The sequence below is a fragment of the Artibeus jamaicensis genome, unplaced genomic scaffold, assembly GCF_021234435.1.
Source record: "Artibeus jamaicensis isolate MK-2021 breed Jamaican fruit bat unplaced genomic scaffold, CSHL_Jam_final contig_3275, whole genome shotgun sequence".
Lineage (NCBI taxonomy): Eukaryota > Metazoa > Chordata > Mammalia > Chiroptera > Phyllostomidae > Artibeus > Artibeus jamaicensis.
Window position 1 is genome coordinate 108,313 of NW_026521773.1, and position 14,121 is coordinate 122,433.

The 14,121-nt window shown below is 50.4% G+C and overlaps 1 protein-coding gene across 4 annotated transcripts in view; it reads right to left on the bottom strand.

The window, feature by feature from the left end:
- Positions 1 to 1,199: 1,199 nt before the first annotated feature.
- The window catches only part of RABGAP1 (RAB GTPase activating protein 1), a 158,085-nt gene continuing 145,163 nt past the window's right edge, over positions 1,200 to 14,121 (bottom strand). For all 4 annotated transcript variants that reach the window (XM_053663738.1, XM_053663739.1, XM_037165002.2 and 1 more), the window contains 5 exons: positions 7,091 to 7,195; positions 6,192 to 6,275; positions 5,559 to 5,630; positions 4,197 to 4,394; positions 1,200 to 2,859 (listed from right to left, as the gene is read on the bottom strand). In XM_053663738.1, coding sequence (XP_053519713.1) covers positions 2,737 to 2,859; positions 4,197 to 4,394; positions 5,559 to 5,630; positions 6,192 to 6,275; positions 7,091 to 7,195 — 582 coding nt within the window. In that variant the 3' untranslated portion in view covers positions 1,200 to 2,736. The remainder of the gene's footprint in view (positions 2,860 to 4,196; positions 4,395 to 5,558; positions 5,631 to 6,191; positions 6,276 to 7,090; positions 7,196 to 14,121) is intronic.

The window sequence follows — 14,121 nt, forward strand, 5'->3', positions numbered from 1 at the left end:
AAAACTCTCTCCTTGCCAACACACAAACCCCACTGCTGCAGGATCCCGTGCACCTGCTATAGCACTTAGTGTACAGGTGCAACTACTCTTAACCTGGGTCTCAATATAACTAGGGGACCTCCCTAGGAACAGGACCCATCTGAGCCATGGGAGGCCCGTGTGCTGAGCGGACCAGTACGTGGGCCCCGCTGCTAGGTCCGGGCATTGCCGCAGTAGTGAGGATTGCTACTGTGCCCCTAATTCCTAAACACTGGGAATCTAGGAAGTGGCAATGCCTACAAACGGCTGTCCTCTTGGGCTCTTGCCCTGATTAGCCAGGAATGTGATCCCAGAGATAGACCACCAGCCTGGGAATGGCAAGAAGATCCCCACGGTGCTCTGGAGCCTCTGGCATGGCCCAGGCCACTTGCTGGGCATTTGCCCGGCTCCAGGGGGGCTCACTCACCACTTTCCCTTCTGCATCTCAACCCATTTCTATCCAAAGGCCGGGCGTAGCTGGGGTCCTGGAGGGCAGGCGGGTCAGGCAGAGTGGGGTGGGCCCCGTGGGGTTGGGGAGCACTGCTCTTCTTCCTGCTGCAGAGAAGGGGGACGAAGTGGTGAGGATAGCAGAGGATTTGGGAGCCTCATCCCACTGCAGGGGGTGTGTGGGGGGCAGCAGTGAACAGAAAGGCATTTTCTCGATGGCTCTGTCTGTGCCACCACTTGTGAAGGTTTTAGCAGAGGACGCCAGGTACTCTGCCTGCCTTTCTGCTCTTCTCCTATTTCACCAGCACACTCACATTTTGGAAGGGAATTCCCTCTCCCATCTTGGTTTGGTGAGATGCTTTTGCCTTTTAAGGCTTAATTACACCCTTATGATTTCCCTAAACCTAAGCCTCAAACACACAAACAGTGCCTCACCCGTGACCATGACTGCAGAGCTCCTGATGAAGGTGCAGGCACCAGCCTCCCAGGCAACGGCCCGGCTTCTCATCCCACGGACCTGGCTCCCCTCCGCCTTGTACAAAGGGCCTGAATGCAGGAGCTGCCCAAGGCTCACACACCATCTGTGGCAGCAACGAAGGTGGTCTCCCCTGACTGCTGGGGGTGGGGAGGCAGGAGCACGTAATGATAGAACTGGTTTTTACAAAGCAGTGCTGTTTGTACCAAAATATTTAATGAATATGCTATTAAAATAAAACCAACAGAAGAAATAGTAATACAATTTTACTGGTTTATATTTCAATTCATAAAGTTAACACACTGTAACTACCCTAACACGATGTCCACGCACCTAGTTTTAGAGGGGCTTACAGCTGTTCTGGTAACTAAACAAGAAAGACACAGAAAGTGGGAGGAGTCGGGACAGTGAACGAACGGAGTAGGGGTTGCCACTTGTTAACTCCTCGTCATCACAGATGACTTCAGCAAGTGTCAGTACAGCCAACAGGAAAAGATAAAATGCAACCCAAATGTCTACACAGAAACCAGTGCCTCCGGTAACCAGCCACGTCCATACCTCCACACCACACGAAGACAACGAACCATCTGCAAGACAGCCTGTCAGCACGTCATTATATAAATTAACCTTAAAAAAAAAAAAGGTGCTAAAACCTGCATTCCATAGTTTAGAAGTGAGAACTTGCAGTCCATGTGAACAGCGAGGTTTGCAGCTGGCCCCACTGCAGGGAGGGCCTGGCAGGCAGGGACACAGTCCAGCGGGGCAATGCTGACACGTGCATCCCACACATTTACACACACACACAGCTCAGGGTCCATCTCCCCCACACGAGCTGTTGTGCAAAACGCCTGGAGTCTGGGAGTGAGGGAGCTCTGTGCAGTGCTCCCAATGGCAGGGAGGAGAGCGGAGCCCAGCAAACCTTAAGTGAGATCAAGTGCCCAAACAACCACAGAAGTAAGCTGTGCAGACCAGTCCTAGTCTGGGGTTTCAACACTGTTATTTGGGGCATCGGGAAAAGGTGCTATATACATATATACACACATACACACATGACACATTGAACAAAGTAGGACTTGTCCACGTTACAATTAATCCAGTCTCACGGTCAGTCACCCAGCCCAGCCCTAAGAAGTCATTTTGGCCGCTAACACTAAAAAAACAACAGGAACCATGAGAGTTGCATAGAATTGATCAGAAACGTGAATAATGCCAAACCGAAAACCTGTGCGTTGTCTAGTTGAACGAGACGAGGTGGTTTCAACCAACTGTGAAACCCTCCTATTTAAAACAAAGTGCTTCTCCACCATCTACCCGAAGGACCCTTGGCTGGCACTGACGCAGGGAAGAATTACTTGAGTTACTGATCCTCTGCCCTAACCCACCCCGCCACAATATATATATATATATGTATATATATATATGTGTATGTATATATATATAAGACGTCTATTAAAAAAATTAAAGGTTTAGGAAAAGACCAACAGCCTGAAAGGATCCCCACCCCCAACTCTGATAGTGTCAGCTCAGCCTGGGGGGCTGGGTGAGGCCTGGAGGTCACCCCAGAAGCGGTTTCCTGGCACGACCGGAGCAGGCCTGTTAGTGTCAGCAGTTAGGAAAGCCTCACCCCGAGGCCGCCTGCTTCGTGAGGTCTGGTCCAATGACCTACCAATATGTTTCTATGAATTGGACTTAGGTTCATTCTGGTCCTGGGACATGCCACAGAATCACACATCTGGCCAAAGAAGGCAACCAAAGGTGTCGTGTTTTCTGACGGTGTCTGCAGGCCGCAGCTGCTCTTAGCACGTCTCTTTCCCTTGAACCCCAGTTGCTGTCTTTATGGAGCTCAGTGTTCGGTTAAACCATGTCTTCTTGGCTGCCTGCACCTCATTCAGGGCAAGGCCCAAATGGTGCTCCAAGTCCTGCAAGAGGAAGGGAGACTTCATGAGGGTGCCTGGCCCCAGAGCGAACCAAGGCCAGAATTCCATCTGTTCACTCTTGAGAGGCCTCTGGAAATTCCCCCAGCCCTGAACTGGCACGGAAAGACCTGGAATGCCTACAGCTGTGGGAGCATTCCTAGTTAAGCCCTCCTCGTTTCTTGCTAGTCTTAAAACCACCCCCAAATGAACGTCTCTCTCCCCTGTCCACCTACTACACACCAGGCAGATGGAGCTCCGCCCCAGCTGAGGCTGCTTCACAGATTTCCAGAAAGAACTTTCAAAGTCTCCACTTCCAAGCAAGGCATTTGAAATGTCAGTCTGGTCCTGCAGACTCTTCTAGCTCAGCACCCACTTATACCCCCACTTCCTGGGGCTCTGGGCCAGCCTTTGCATCTCCTGCACTGCTCCACACATGGCCGGCGCCGCCCTCTCCCCCACCCCCAGGAACACCCACTCTTCTTCCTCTTTGCAGCTGCAAGACCTTCCACTCTCTGACCGCAGCTCAGACACTGCTGCCTTGGTGACGCCCGTCTTGACTGTCCTCGACAGTGCCATAAGCCCAGTCTTAGCTCTGCAGCCCCCACATCTAGAACAGGGCCTGGCAAGAAGCAGATGCCCAGTGACTGCATGACGCGGGAGGCCTGGCCCAGGCTACAGTCCTGAACTTGGTTCCTTGTGCTCAGCACTGGTGCTGATGCAACTAGCCACTCAGTGTTAAGGATGACCAAAATAAGCCCCAGTTCCTTCATCAGGAATGGAGGCTCAGATAAATTAGGCAATACGCCTGAAGTCACTAAGCTAGTTAAATGATGGGGCATTGGGCATAAAATCCACTATTTATCAAGCCCTCAGACACGGTGCTATGGAAACCCTTTCTGTACGGTATCTTCTTTGGGCCTCGGGGCAAGCGGTCAGCGAGGGGCCCTCATTTTCTCCACCTGCTCTCGAGGAGCCTACAGGTGGGTCACTGACTAAGGTCGGAGAGTCTGATGGTACCTCTGTGATTCCAAAGCGTGTATCCCTGCTCCACCAGAAAGCTTCTAAGCCTGATGGACAAATCTCATTATGAGAAAGTCCAGTCCTCAGGATAAACCAAATAACACATGAACATCCACTGGTAAATAGTAAGTAATGAGCTTCTCCCCTTCGGGGTCATAGTCAAAGTTTACAAAAGAAGAGAACCCCAACCCATAAAGATCATTCCTGGAGCATCCAGCTGCTACCAGGAAACCCCTCTCACACGGGCCAGAGTCCACCACACTGAGCAGAGGCAGCCCTTGGGTCGCTGGGCCTGGGGTGGGGTGGGGCGGGGCCAGTACCTGTATCTTACACTCGGCCTCCACCAGCTGCAGCTTGGTCTGTGCCAGCTCCAGTTCCATCTCTCTCAGCTGGTTCTTGAGTGTCTCCTTCTCCTCGTCTGTGTCCTCGTCTATGGCTTCCTTAGCTGAGCTGCTGCCCTTCACGCGCCCTTCTTTGTTGAAAAACTCTCGGCAGCGCTCACAGTCATCCACTTTTTGCTGAAATTGAAGGTCAGATGTGAAGAGACAAGAAGACACTGGCCCTTCAGAAGATGTGAGTATCCCCTTCCTGGGAAGCCAAGAGGTGGCTTCTCAGTGGGCCCTCCAGCTTCTGAAACCTGCTCTTTGTAAACGGGCAGACAGCCTCTGGGCACAGCCACCTTGCAGCACAGACTGAGAGCCATAAAACCGTTCTGACGTCTTGATCCAGGCATCTCCCATCTAGGAACCTTGGCGAAGAAAGGGAAGCAGCGACCAGGTAAGACTGGTGTACCAGGGTTTTCCCTGCAGAATGAGAGGGGGGAAGCTGCCCACCGTCTGGGAGAAACTTAACACACTGAGCAGTGCTCATGCAGGAAGCACGCAGCCCGAGAAGTCGGCGCAGCGGGAACAGGTGGGCCAGGACACGCACACACATAGCACAGTTAACGTGCGCGCCTTGGCCACCCCGCTGACTGCAAGAAGTGCCATTTTATCTCCTCTAGGGACACATTCTGCCAGTGAAGCCACAACAAGCCACCAGTTAGAGAGCACACCCAAATTTCAGAGATGTGAGTGTGAAAAAATGCGTGTCTTAGAAGGAGCGAATTTTTCTATGGTGCCCAGAACAAAGGCAGAACACACACCAAAGTGTCAGCAACACTGATGTCACCTGTGGATAACAAAGGTGTGGGGTTTTTTAATTTACTTTTTTTCAATCCTCACCTGAGGATATTTTATTGCTGATTTTAGAGAAACGGGGAAGAGCAGGAAGGAGAGGGAGGGGGAGAGAGAGAAACACTGGTGAGTTGCCTCCCACGTGCGCCCTGACCAGGGACTCAACCCTTGACCTTTTGGGTTGTGGGACAATGCTCCAACCAGCCAGGGCTTATTTACTCTTATTTCCAAGTGTTATGCAATGAGTATTATTAGTTTCAGAATCAGAAAATAAATTATATTTAACAAAAAGCGACTGCTGGTTAAACACTCCTCATGATGGGGGCCGGTGTCGTCTTGCTCCAGGTAAATTGCTGTCCTGTGGCAGGTGCCCGATCAAGTACTGGGTAGGTTCTCGCTTCTGAAATCAAAGCAGCGCCCCCGCCCCGACGCCAGAATCTGTTGTGCTGATCACAGCAATAAACTGGGCTAGGTGCTATAAAATTTCTTTCGTAAAGGAAGACTTACCCGAATTTTCTCAATTTCCAGTTTATTAGTAGTCTGCTGCTTCTCCAGTCTTTCACTCAACTGAGAACAGATCTAAAGAAATACAACATTTTAAGCAGTGCCACTCCTGCACCCTGAAGGGCAGGGACAGGCTCTGCGGTGGCAGCTGGACTACGCCACGGGGCACAGACGGCCCCTAGCAGCTACCGCTGCTCAGGAAAATGGGGGCTGCGTGCTCCCTCTGCGTGCCTCCGCCAGGCCTTGCGGGAACCTACCAGCCCCACATGCAGCGGGCACCGGTTTCCAAACCCTCGCAGACTCACTCGCCAGAGCGGGAGCCCAGTGTAGGAAGGGAAAAGACCAGTTCAGTTATGTCCCTAAAATGCCAACTGCCAGGGAGAGAACGGGCCTGCATCCCATGACCACACAGGACCCTGAGGCTGGAACTGGAATTTGAACGCCCCCGAACACAGTGCGGCCTCGCTGAGGTGCCTACATGCCTGCGGGCGCTCTGCCAACATGGCCCGAGAGTGTGGCCATCTCCCTCATTCTAGAGTCGAGAAGCAGAAGCTCCTGGGTGAGGAGGGGCCACGTTTCACACGGACCCACAGGGCTGCCAGGAGCACAGCCCAGTTCCAGGGTGCACGGACCCACCTGCTTATAGTCACCGATGATCGAACTGTTTTTTTTAATCTCAGATTCTGCCTTGTCAAGCTCCCGCCGACACATTTCCTTTAACTGCGTGCATTAAAAAAGCAGAAGTGAGTGTTTTAAGGAAAATACAAAAGGCTTTCCAAAAAGTGTCTCAGCAAACTCTGGAAGGGCTCTGATTCACCCCCTTTCCTTCCCTCCTGGCAGTGCTAACCCTAGTTCTTGAGGACAGGAGAGGGAGAGACAGTCAAGGCTTCCAGAAACACCCACCCCCACTCTAGACTGGGCTTTTGCTGAAGTTCCTCCCTGCCTGCCAGCGACCCAGCCTGTGGGCCTGCGCGCCTGCGCGGAGGATGCAGCACCAGCTGCATGGCAGCTGAGCTCACTGAGGCCAGGCTTCTTCAGGAACTGGCCTTAGGTAGGTGTGGAAAGTACCTTGAGGCCTTGCTCAGGCAGCCCTGACCAGGAGGGAGAAGGGAGGGGACTGCTCCAGGCACCAGCACCCAAGGCTCCTCCCACGGCTGGCTGGGCGTCTGCCCCAGACACTGCAGACCTGGCTCCACCAGCCTTCTGGGGTTTGCTTGCTGGGGGAGTGTTGGTGACAGGCCGGGAAGAGGGGAGCCAGACATTTTAAGTCTGCTTTCCTTCTGCAGAAGTGCTATCCCTATTCTTTGTCACACTCGGAAGCTGACACACAGGAATTTCTCCTGCCCAACCAAAGACGGACTTTGCCCCACTGTCACCTCCTACACTTTAATTATTAAGAACCATTATCTGCACGCAGTCAATAAAAGAGGACTCTGGAGAGAAATGGGAGCCAGCTGTCTCTGGGTTCACCAGTGCCAACCACTAGGCATTTGCAAGACACAGATGGATGGGGAGGGGGGGCGAGGCTCCCTTACCTGAGCAGACTCTTCCTCCAGCCGTCTCTTCTCTTCTTCTGCATCGATCAGCTTCTGTTTGGTCATAAGCAGCTCCTTATTCAGTGCATCTGCCTTTTCCTCAGCCTGAAACATTTAAGAGCTGCTGTTACTGAACAAGCATTGAGAACCGGAAGGGGCATGAATCACTTAGCACAATCCCATTTTAAGATGAAGGGGAAGCTGTGATCCAGTCAGGGGGAAATGACACGCCCTGGGTCACACTGAGACTAGACTCACGCCCAAGTGCCTGGCCCAGGCTCTGGCCCCGAGGCAGGCAGGGCAGTGGTTAGGAGCACGGCTTCTGGCACCAGACAGGCTGGGCTCCGCTCCCACGGCACCCTGACCACGTGCCCCTGGCCAAGGCAACGAGAGGCCTTCAGAGCCTCAGGCCCTTCAGTGCCCGGCACAGAGGGAATGCTCAAAAAGAGAAAGGGGTCGTCCTCAACAGTAATGATAAATTCTGGTTTTATTCCTCCGAGCTCTCAGTATTTTCTCTGCTTCATCAGACAAGTTCTGCATTTCATTCTCTTTGTTACTTGACAGAGGAGGCCCCCCCTTTCCTGGCATTCTATTTTTATTAGCTGAAATGGCCGTCCTCCACAGGTTTTTTCTAAAGCACACAAGGTCTGGAGGGCAGATCTCTGGGCCCCAGTGAGCAAGTCCCAGTGATGTGAGTCCCTGACATGGGACACTCCAAGGATCACTGAAGGACGAAGGACGGCAGCACGGCAGAAGGCGGTCCAGGAGACAGGGTGGCGGCTCCCAGTGACAGAGCCCTGGGCATAGAGGGGCTCGACTGGCTCCTTGTGCACAGCCACCTTTGACAGTGAGCAGAGGTTTCCCTGAAAGGACACCCAGCCAGTGCAGTGGCACCAAGCCCTGCACTCTCCCCAGGACCACGGGTCCGCTGACGCAGCTTCTTTGGGGGAAACAGGTTCCAGGGGGCTGGGCCTTAAATGGAGAACAGAGAATGGCATGACATGAAACTCCGAAGGCCACTCATTATTGGCAAGCTGTCATGCACACACAAAATGGGGTCCTACAAGTAAGACCTGTCTTTTCTGAGGGCTGGCTCATCACCTCCCCAGCCCCCGGGAGAAATCAAGAGGGAAACAAGAAATGACAGGAAACAACTAGCGAGGAGAATGAAGTCCTGTTCAAGATCCCGTTACTTTAATCCACACAACGACCTGTTCCCTCTCCCTTCCCTCCCTGGGACTCCATCCCTACCTCCTGGGCTACATGCTTCTGTTCCCTCATTTACTGGTCGTCACCACCACAGGGATGATGCTTAACACTAAGGCGACTCTACGAAGTGTGAGACAGCCAGGTCACGGACTCTTCTAACTCAGTCTTTCCTGCTCACCCAACCCCCCACCCCCACCACAAGCTCTCGAGGTGCAGAGCACAGCAAGAATACAAGAGCAGGTCAGGTCACCTGACATCAGGCCCAGCGCCTGGGCCGTTACTCCAGGCACTGCCCTCACCCCTGGGAGGGTGCACAGTGCAAGCCGCACAACCCTCTCCAGGTACATGAGTGTGAGGACAAACATCTGGTGCTAGTAAACAGAAATCCAGGCTCCCACTTCTAGTCACAAAGGACCAACAGGGACCAGATTTACCCTCCCACTGGAAACAATAAATGTGGAGCTGTTTCCTGGGAGAAAGAAAACAAACAAGGTGAGCCCTGCTGCCGGCCTGGCTGTCTGCCTAGAGGCATGCTGTGGACCGAGGGTCAGGGTGAGGTTTCCACACAAAAACAAGCCTCACAGGGTGAAGCAGAGGTGATGCCGAGGTGGCTGGAAGCTGCGGGACAGAGCTCTGGAGGTGAGAATGCTTCAGAACTGCTAATAAGGCTCAGAAACTGATGAATGAAATCGTGAAAAAAAGAAGAAAAGAGAGGCAAATACAACAAACAGATAACAAATAGCAAGGTGGTAGACTTAAATCCACCATATAAATAACTGCATTAAATGTAACTGGTCTAAACATTCCAAATAAAGAGAGAGAGATGATCAGACTGCATTTGAAAAGACAAATGACCGCCTCGGCCGGGGGGCTCAGCTGCTGGAGCCTCATCCCACACCTGAAAGGCTGCGCGAGGTCTGGTCCCCGGCTGCAGTGCACGCAGGAGGCAACGGACCAGTCTTTCTTTCTTACATAAATGTGTCTCTCTCTCTAAAATCAGTAAAAAGTATATCTTGAGGTGAGAATTTTAAAAAAAAAGCAAGATCCAACTATATGCTCGCTACAAAAACCCATATTTAAATACAAAGACACAGATGCACTAAAAGCAAGAGTGCTCTGTGCAATACCTCAGAAGTCGAAGTGGTGGTGTTAGTGTCGGACAAAGTAGATTTCAGAGCAGGGCATCACCAGGGATAAAAAGGGACATTTCATAAATAAAACAGTAACCCCATTGAGAAGGTGTAAACAACCAGAAGCGCATGCATCAGTTCGAGTTCTGGGAAATGAAAACTGACATGGCTGAAAGGAGAACCGGAGCGACATGCGACGGGAGCCTCGCCCACTGCCGTCTCAGTGAGTGTCGGGACACGCGGAGAGGGAACTAGCGAGTTGGGAGACGATCTGACCACACGCGACCAACTGCACTGAATGACGTGTACAGAACATGCCACCCTGACAAAACACACACACACCCGTTCCAGGTGCACGCGTGACAACTCACCCAAAGAGACCCTATGGTAGGCCTTAAAATAAGTATATAGCCCTAAAATGAGTAAAATCAGAAAAGAAATGTACTCTGATCACAACTGAATTAAATCAGAAATCAACTAGAAAAATCCCTAATAGCTGAAAACTAGATACACTCCTAATTAATTTATGGGTCAAAGAAGAAATCACAAGAAATGAAAATAAAAACAGCACATCAGTGTGGGACACAGCTGACACGGCACTGCGGGAAGGTTTAGAATGTAATGCTCATTTTAGAGAACATGGTCCAAATCAGTATTCAAGCTTCCTCTGTAAGAAGCTACAAAAAGCAAATTAAACCAAAAACAAAGTAAAAGGAAATAATAAACAATAGAAATAATTAAAAAAACAGAACAAAAAAATACCAACAAACCCAAAAGCTGGGTTTTGAAGAGATTGAAACAGTGGGTAAACTCCTAGTTAGACCGACTGGGGCAAAGAGGAAAAAGACACAAATGATCAGGAATGAAAGAGAGGCCCTCTTGACAGGTGCTTTAAACAGTAAAGAACAAGGAAGTATCAGTGACTCTACGCCTCCACATTTGACAACTAAAATGAAACAAATAAATTACTGGAAAGACACAAATTACTAAAAGAGACACATGAAGAATTAGGAAACTTGAATAGCACCATATCTAAAAATAAATAGAATATTCTTTGCAGAAAATTATTCATAATTCAATAACTTCATAAGAAAAGTCCAGGCCCAAGTGGCTTCATTTGGGAATTAAATCAAAGATTTAATCAAGAAAACAATTCTACATAAAGTACTTAAGAAAATAGGAGAGAACCACTTTCCAGTTTATTATTCTGATGTCAAAACTAGACAAAACCATTAAAAAAACCTCTAAACCGATACTCCTTATAAACATAAAAATCTTTAATACAAACAGAAGTCTTTAATAAAAAATAGAAACTCCATACTTCTTAGGAGTGCAAGGGTGGTTGTTTACAATGAAAAATCAATTTTGCCATATTAACAGAATTAGGAGAAACAGCAAATAATCACCCCCACAGCTACAGGAAGAGGATCTGGAAACTGTCAGCAAAGAGGAAGGACGGAGAACTTTCACTGCCTGCCTCTGAAAAAGCTGCAGCAAACACTGGCAAGAAGGCGGAGAGGCCCACTCGCCATTCAGCATGATTCTGAAGGTCCTAGTCAGGGCAGGACACAAGGGGAAAAGGAACAAGACCTGAAAGGAAGTAAAACTGTCTTCATTCAGAGAGGATATGACTGTGTACGCGGGAAACCCTAAAACATCAACTAAAATGCTCCCAGAGTTATCCATCAGTGACAGTAGCAAAGTCAAAGGATCCAAGGTCATGAATTCAACTGTATTCCTAGAAATGAGCAATAAACAACTGGAAATGTAATTTAAAAAAAAACAATACTGCTTATAATAAAGTTATGTGCAAATTTTATAAACTGAAAACAAACAAAAAAGGCTAAAATTGAAAACGACCTAAGAAAAATTATACTCATGCTTTAGAAGGTTCAATTGCTATTCAGATGTTAATTCTCCCCAAGTTGATTTATAGATGCAACCCCACTCACAATTCCATAAGACTTCTATTTCTACAAGTTGACACACTAATTCTTGTATTTATAGAGAAATGCAAATGACTTAAAACAGGCAAACTATTTATTGCAAAGAACAAAGCCGGAGGGCGCACATGACCTGGTTGCTAAGACCGAAGACTGCGGGACTGGCATGAGGACACACGGGCCAAGGGAGCAGACACAGAACTGGGGAGACCTTGTATGGAGGGTCAGCGGATTTTTGATAAAGAGAAAGGAATTCAATGGGTGAAGTCTAGCAACCTGCTCAAGGTCACAGAACGAGAAAGTGGAGGACACACATTCACACATGGGCAGGGGCTCTCACAGCGCGCAGGGCACATGCAGAGGGGTGGGGCCGGAACTGCCGCTCCCAGACACGCTCCTGCCAGCCCTGGGCCTTGCACGTGCCTCTCTCAGCTGGAATTTCTCAACAGCTGCTGTGCAGAGGAAGAAAAGTGACAGCTGACGAATAACAAAAGTGATGTAAAATTGATGGGAAATACAAAGATGGTTCCGGAAACCCTATAAGCCACATACTTGAGCTTTTCTCTGGGTTGCAGAAAAGGAAGAGTTGAAAGGAATGAAGTTCGTTCAAAAACACGAGTCCCTGAAGTCAAAAAAAGGTGAGAGGACCATGTCCTTCACTTCAAAACCTGATTCTCAGTGGTGAGTGAAAAAAGGAAAAAACAGGACAAGAACTCGCTGGGAACGGGGCTCCCAGTTCAGTGTGAGGCAGGGCTGTCCTCACAGCCCTGCAGATGGCCAGAGCTGGGCAAGTCCTATTCCTCTGGGCCGAGTTAGGGGTGTAAGCTCTGGTGCTGGGCTTCTGGGTTTCAGTCTGAAGGCTCTGCCACTGACGGTGTTGTGCCCCAGTTCCCGAAAGGGGCGTCATGATTGTATCCCTCAGACAGTACGGGCGTTGTGACCATTTGGTAAGGTGGCAAGTACAAAGCACTAGGAGCAGCGCCCAGGGGTCAGTGCTGGGGGAATGGCAGCTGTTCCATGACAGTGTCACTGGTCCCCGTGGGTGCATGTTTCTGACGGAGTTCTGACACTGAATCACAGCTTCTTGCTCCCCATTTGTTTTGGAGACAGTGTGGCTTTGGAGAAAAAGCCTGGGCGGGGGTAGACCCCTGGCTCTGCCTCTTCCTGGGTGCCTTCATCTCCCCGGGTCTCAGGTTTTCCTGATTGTTGAAAAAAACCCCGCTCCATCAGCGAGGCTCCTTTCCTGCCCTTCCCTGGCTGAGGCAAGGGTGTTGGACGTCAGCGAAGTGCTTATCGGCACAGTGCCCACAAGCAGATCGGCAGTGCGGGGAAACCCGTATTGTTTTCACTCGTCCTCACCCCAACGAGGAATGTAACCTCGTTCTCTGAGGACTGTGTCCAGGTGGGATGACCTGAAAGGGAGGGTCACACTGTCTGGGGTCAGGCTGCAGGAAGAGGGAAGTCCAGGAACAGCAATGACAACTGAAAACCCACCTGGAACTTCAGCATGAGGCTGCCTCTTACCGCAGTTTCACTGGAGAACACACAGCTCCTGTCCAGGACCCATTTTCTCTCAGTCCCCTGCTGTGTGGGTGTCACCAGCAGACACTGCGGTCCTGCCCCAGCAGTCCCTGCTCAGTGTGCCCAGCCTCCTCCACTCACTTGGCAGAGATGCCTGGCGGGTGAGGGAGTGATTCATACCGAGTTTCCACAAAGACGAGCACAGGGCAGGCTGGGAGTCTGCACCATGGGGAGGAGCTGCGACCCTAAGGAGGAGGTCAAGGGGAACCAAAGGGCAGTGAGACCGCCAGATGCCAGTTACTGCGGGCTCAGACCTTGAAACGCCCTCCCCGCAGAAACTGGAGAAAGGAGACTTCCCAGTTTCCCATGGCTATTTGCAGTTGACAATGAGACACGCAGAGGGAAGTGACACTGCCTGTGTGTGATTTTAGTTTTGGGGGGATGGAGGCTTTTCATATCCACCACATCCTGTAATTCTCACTGTACCCTGGACACAGCATTTATTCTGTACCACCCCCCGGGACGTTTTTCTCTACTTGAAAGTAGAGTAGTTGATATTAGAACCCAGGCCTGTTTAAAATTTCCTACTCCACTACTCTATTTCTAAAGAGAGTGTCAAGAACCAGTAGTACGCAATATTTTCACACACCTGGCAGATGTGAAGGGCCTTCTGAGGGTCACAGACCCTATGGGGTTCATTATACCACCTCGGTCCCCTGCCATCCCTCGAGAGCCTGCGCCTACTTCTAGAACCCCAGGAGACCAATGAGCAGGAAAGTAATCGAGGCGGCACACTATGGCCCACACGTCAAACCCACCAGTTCCTACAGAAAAGGTATGATTTGAGCACGGCCGTGCTCACTCGTGTACTGCCTGCCTGTGGCTAGTTCTGTGCCAATGTCAGAGTTCAAGAGTCACAAGAGAGGCCCTATGTCCCACCAAGCCTATCCCTTTGCAAAAGAAGCTTGCCAACCTCTGTCCTAAACCATGAGTGAGAGGCTCCACTTCTAAGGGAAGCTTGAGGTGTAGAAAATGGTCAAACCCCCTTCCGGGAAAGCTATTACCTGCAAAGTTTTAAGATTAGGAAAGCAAAGGAAAATGGCACATCTGCCAACAGTAATTGCGACACCGAGCTTCTTCGGCCCTGGGCTTTACTGCCATGGGCAGTGGTCAGGCACCAGGCACCAAGTATGCGAGATAACAAAACCTCTTCTGGTTTTAGGGGGAG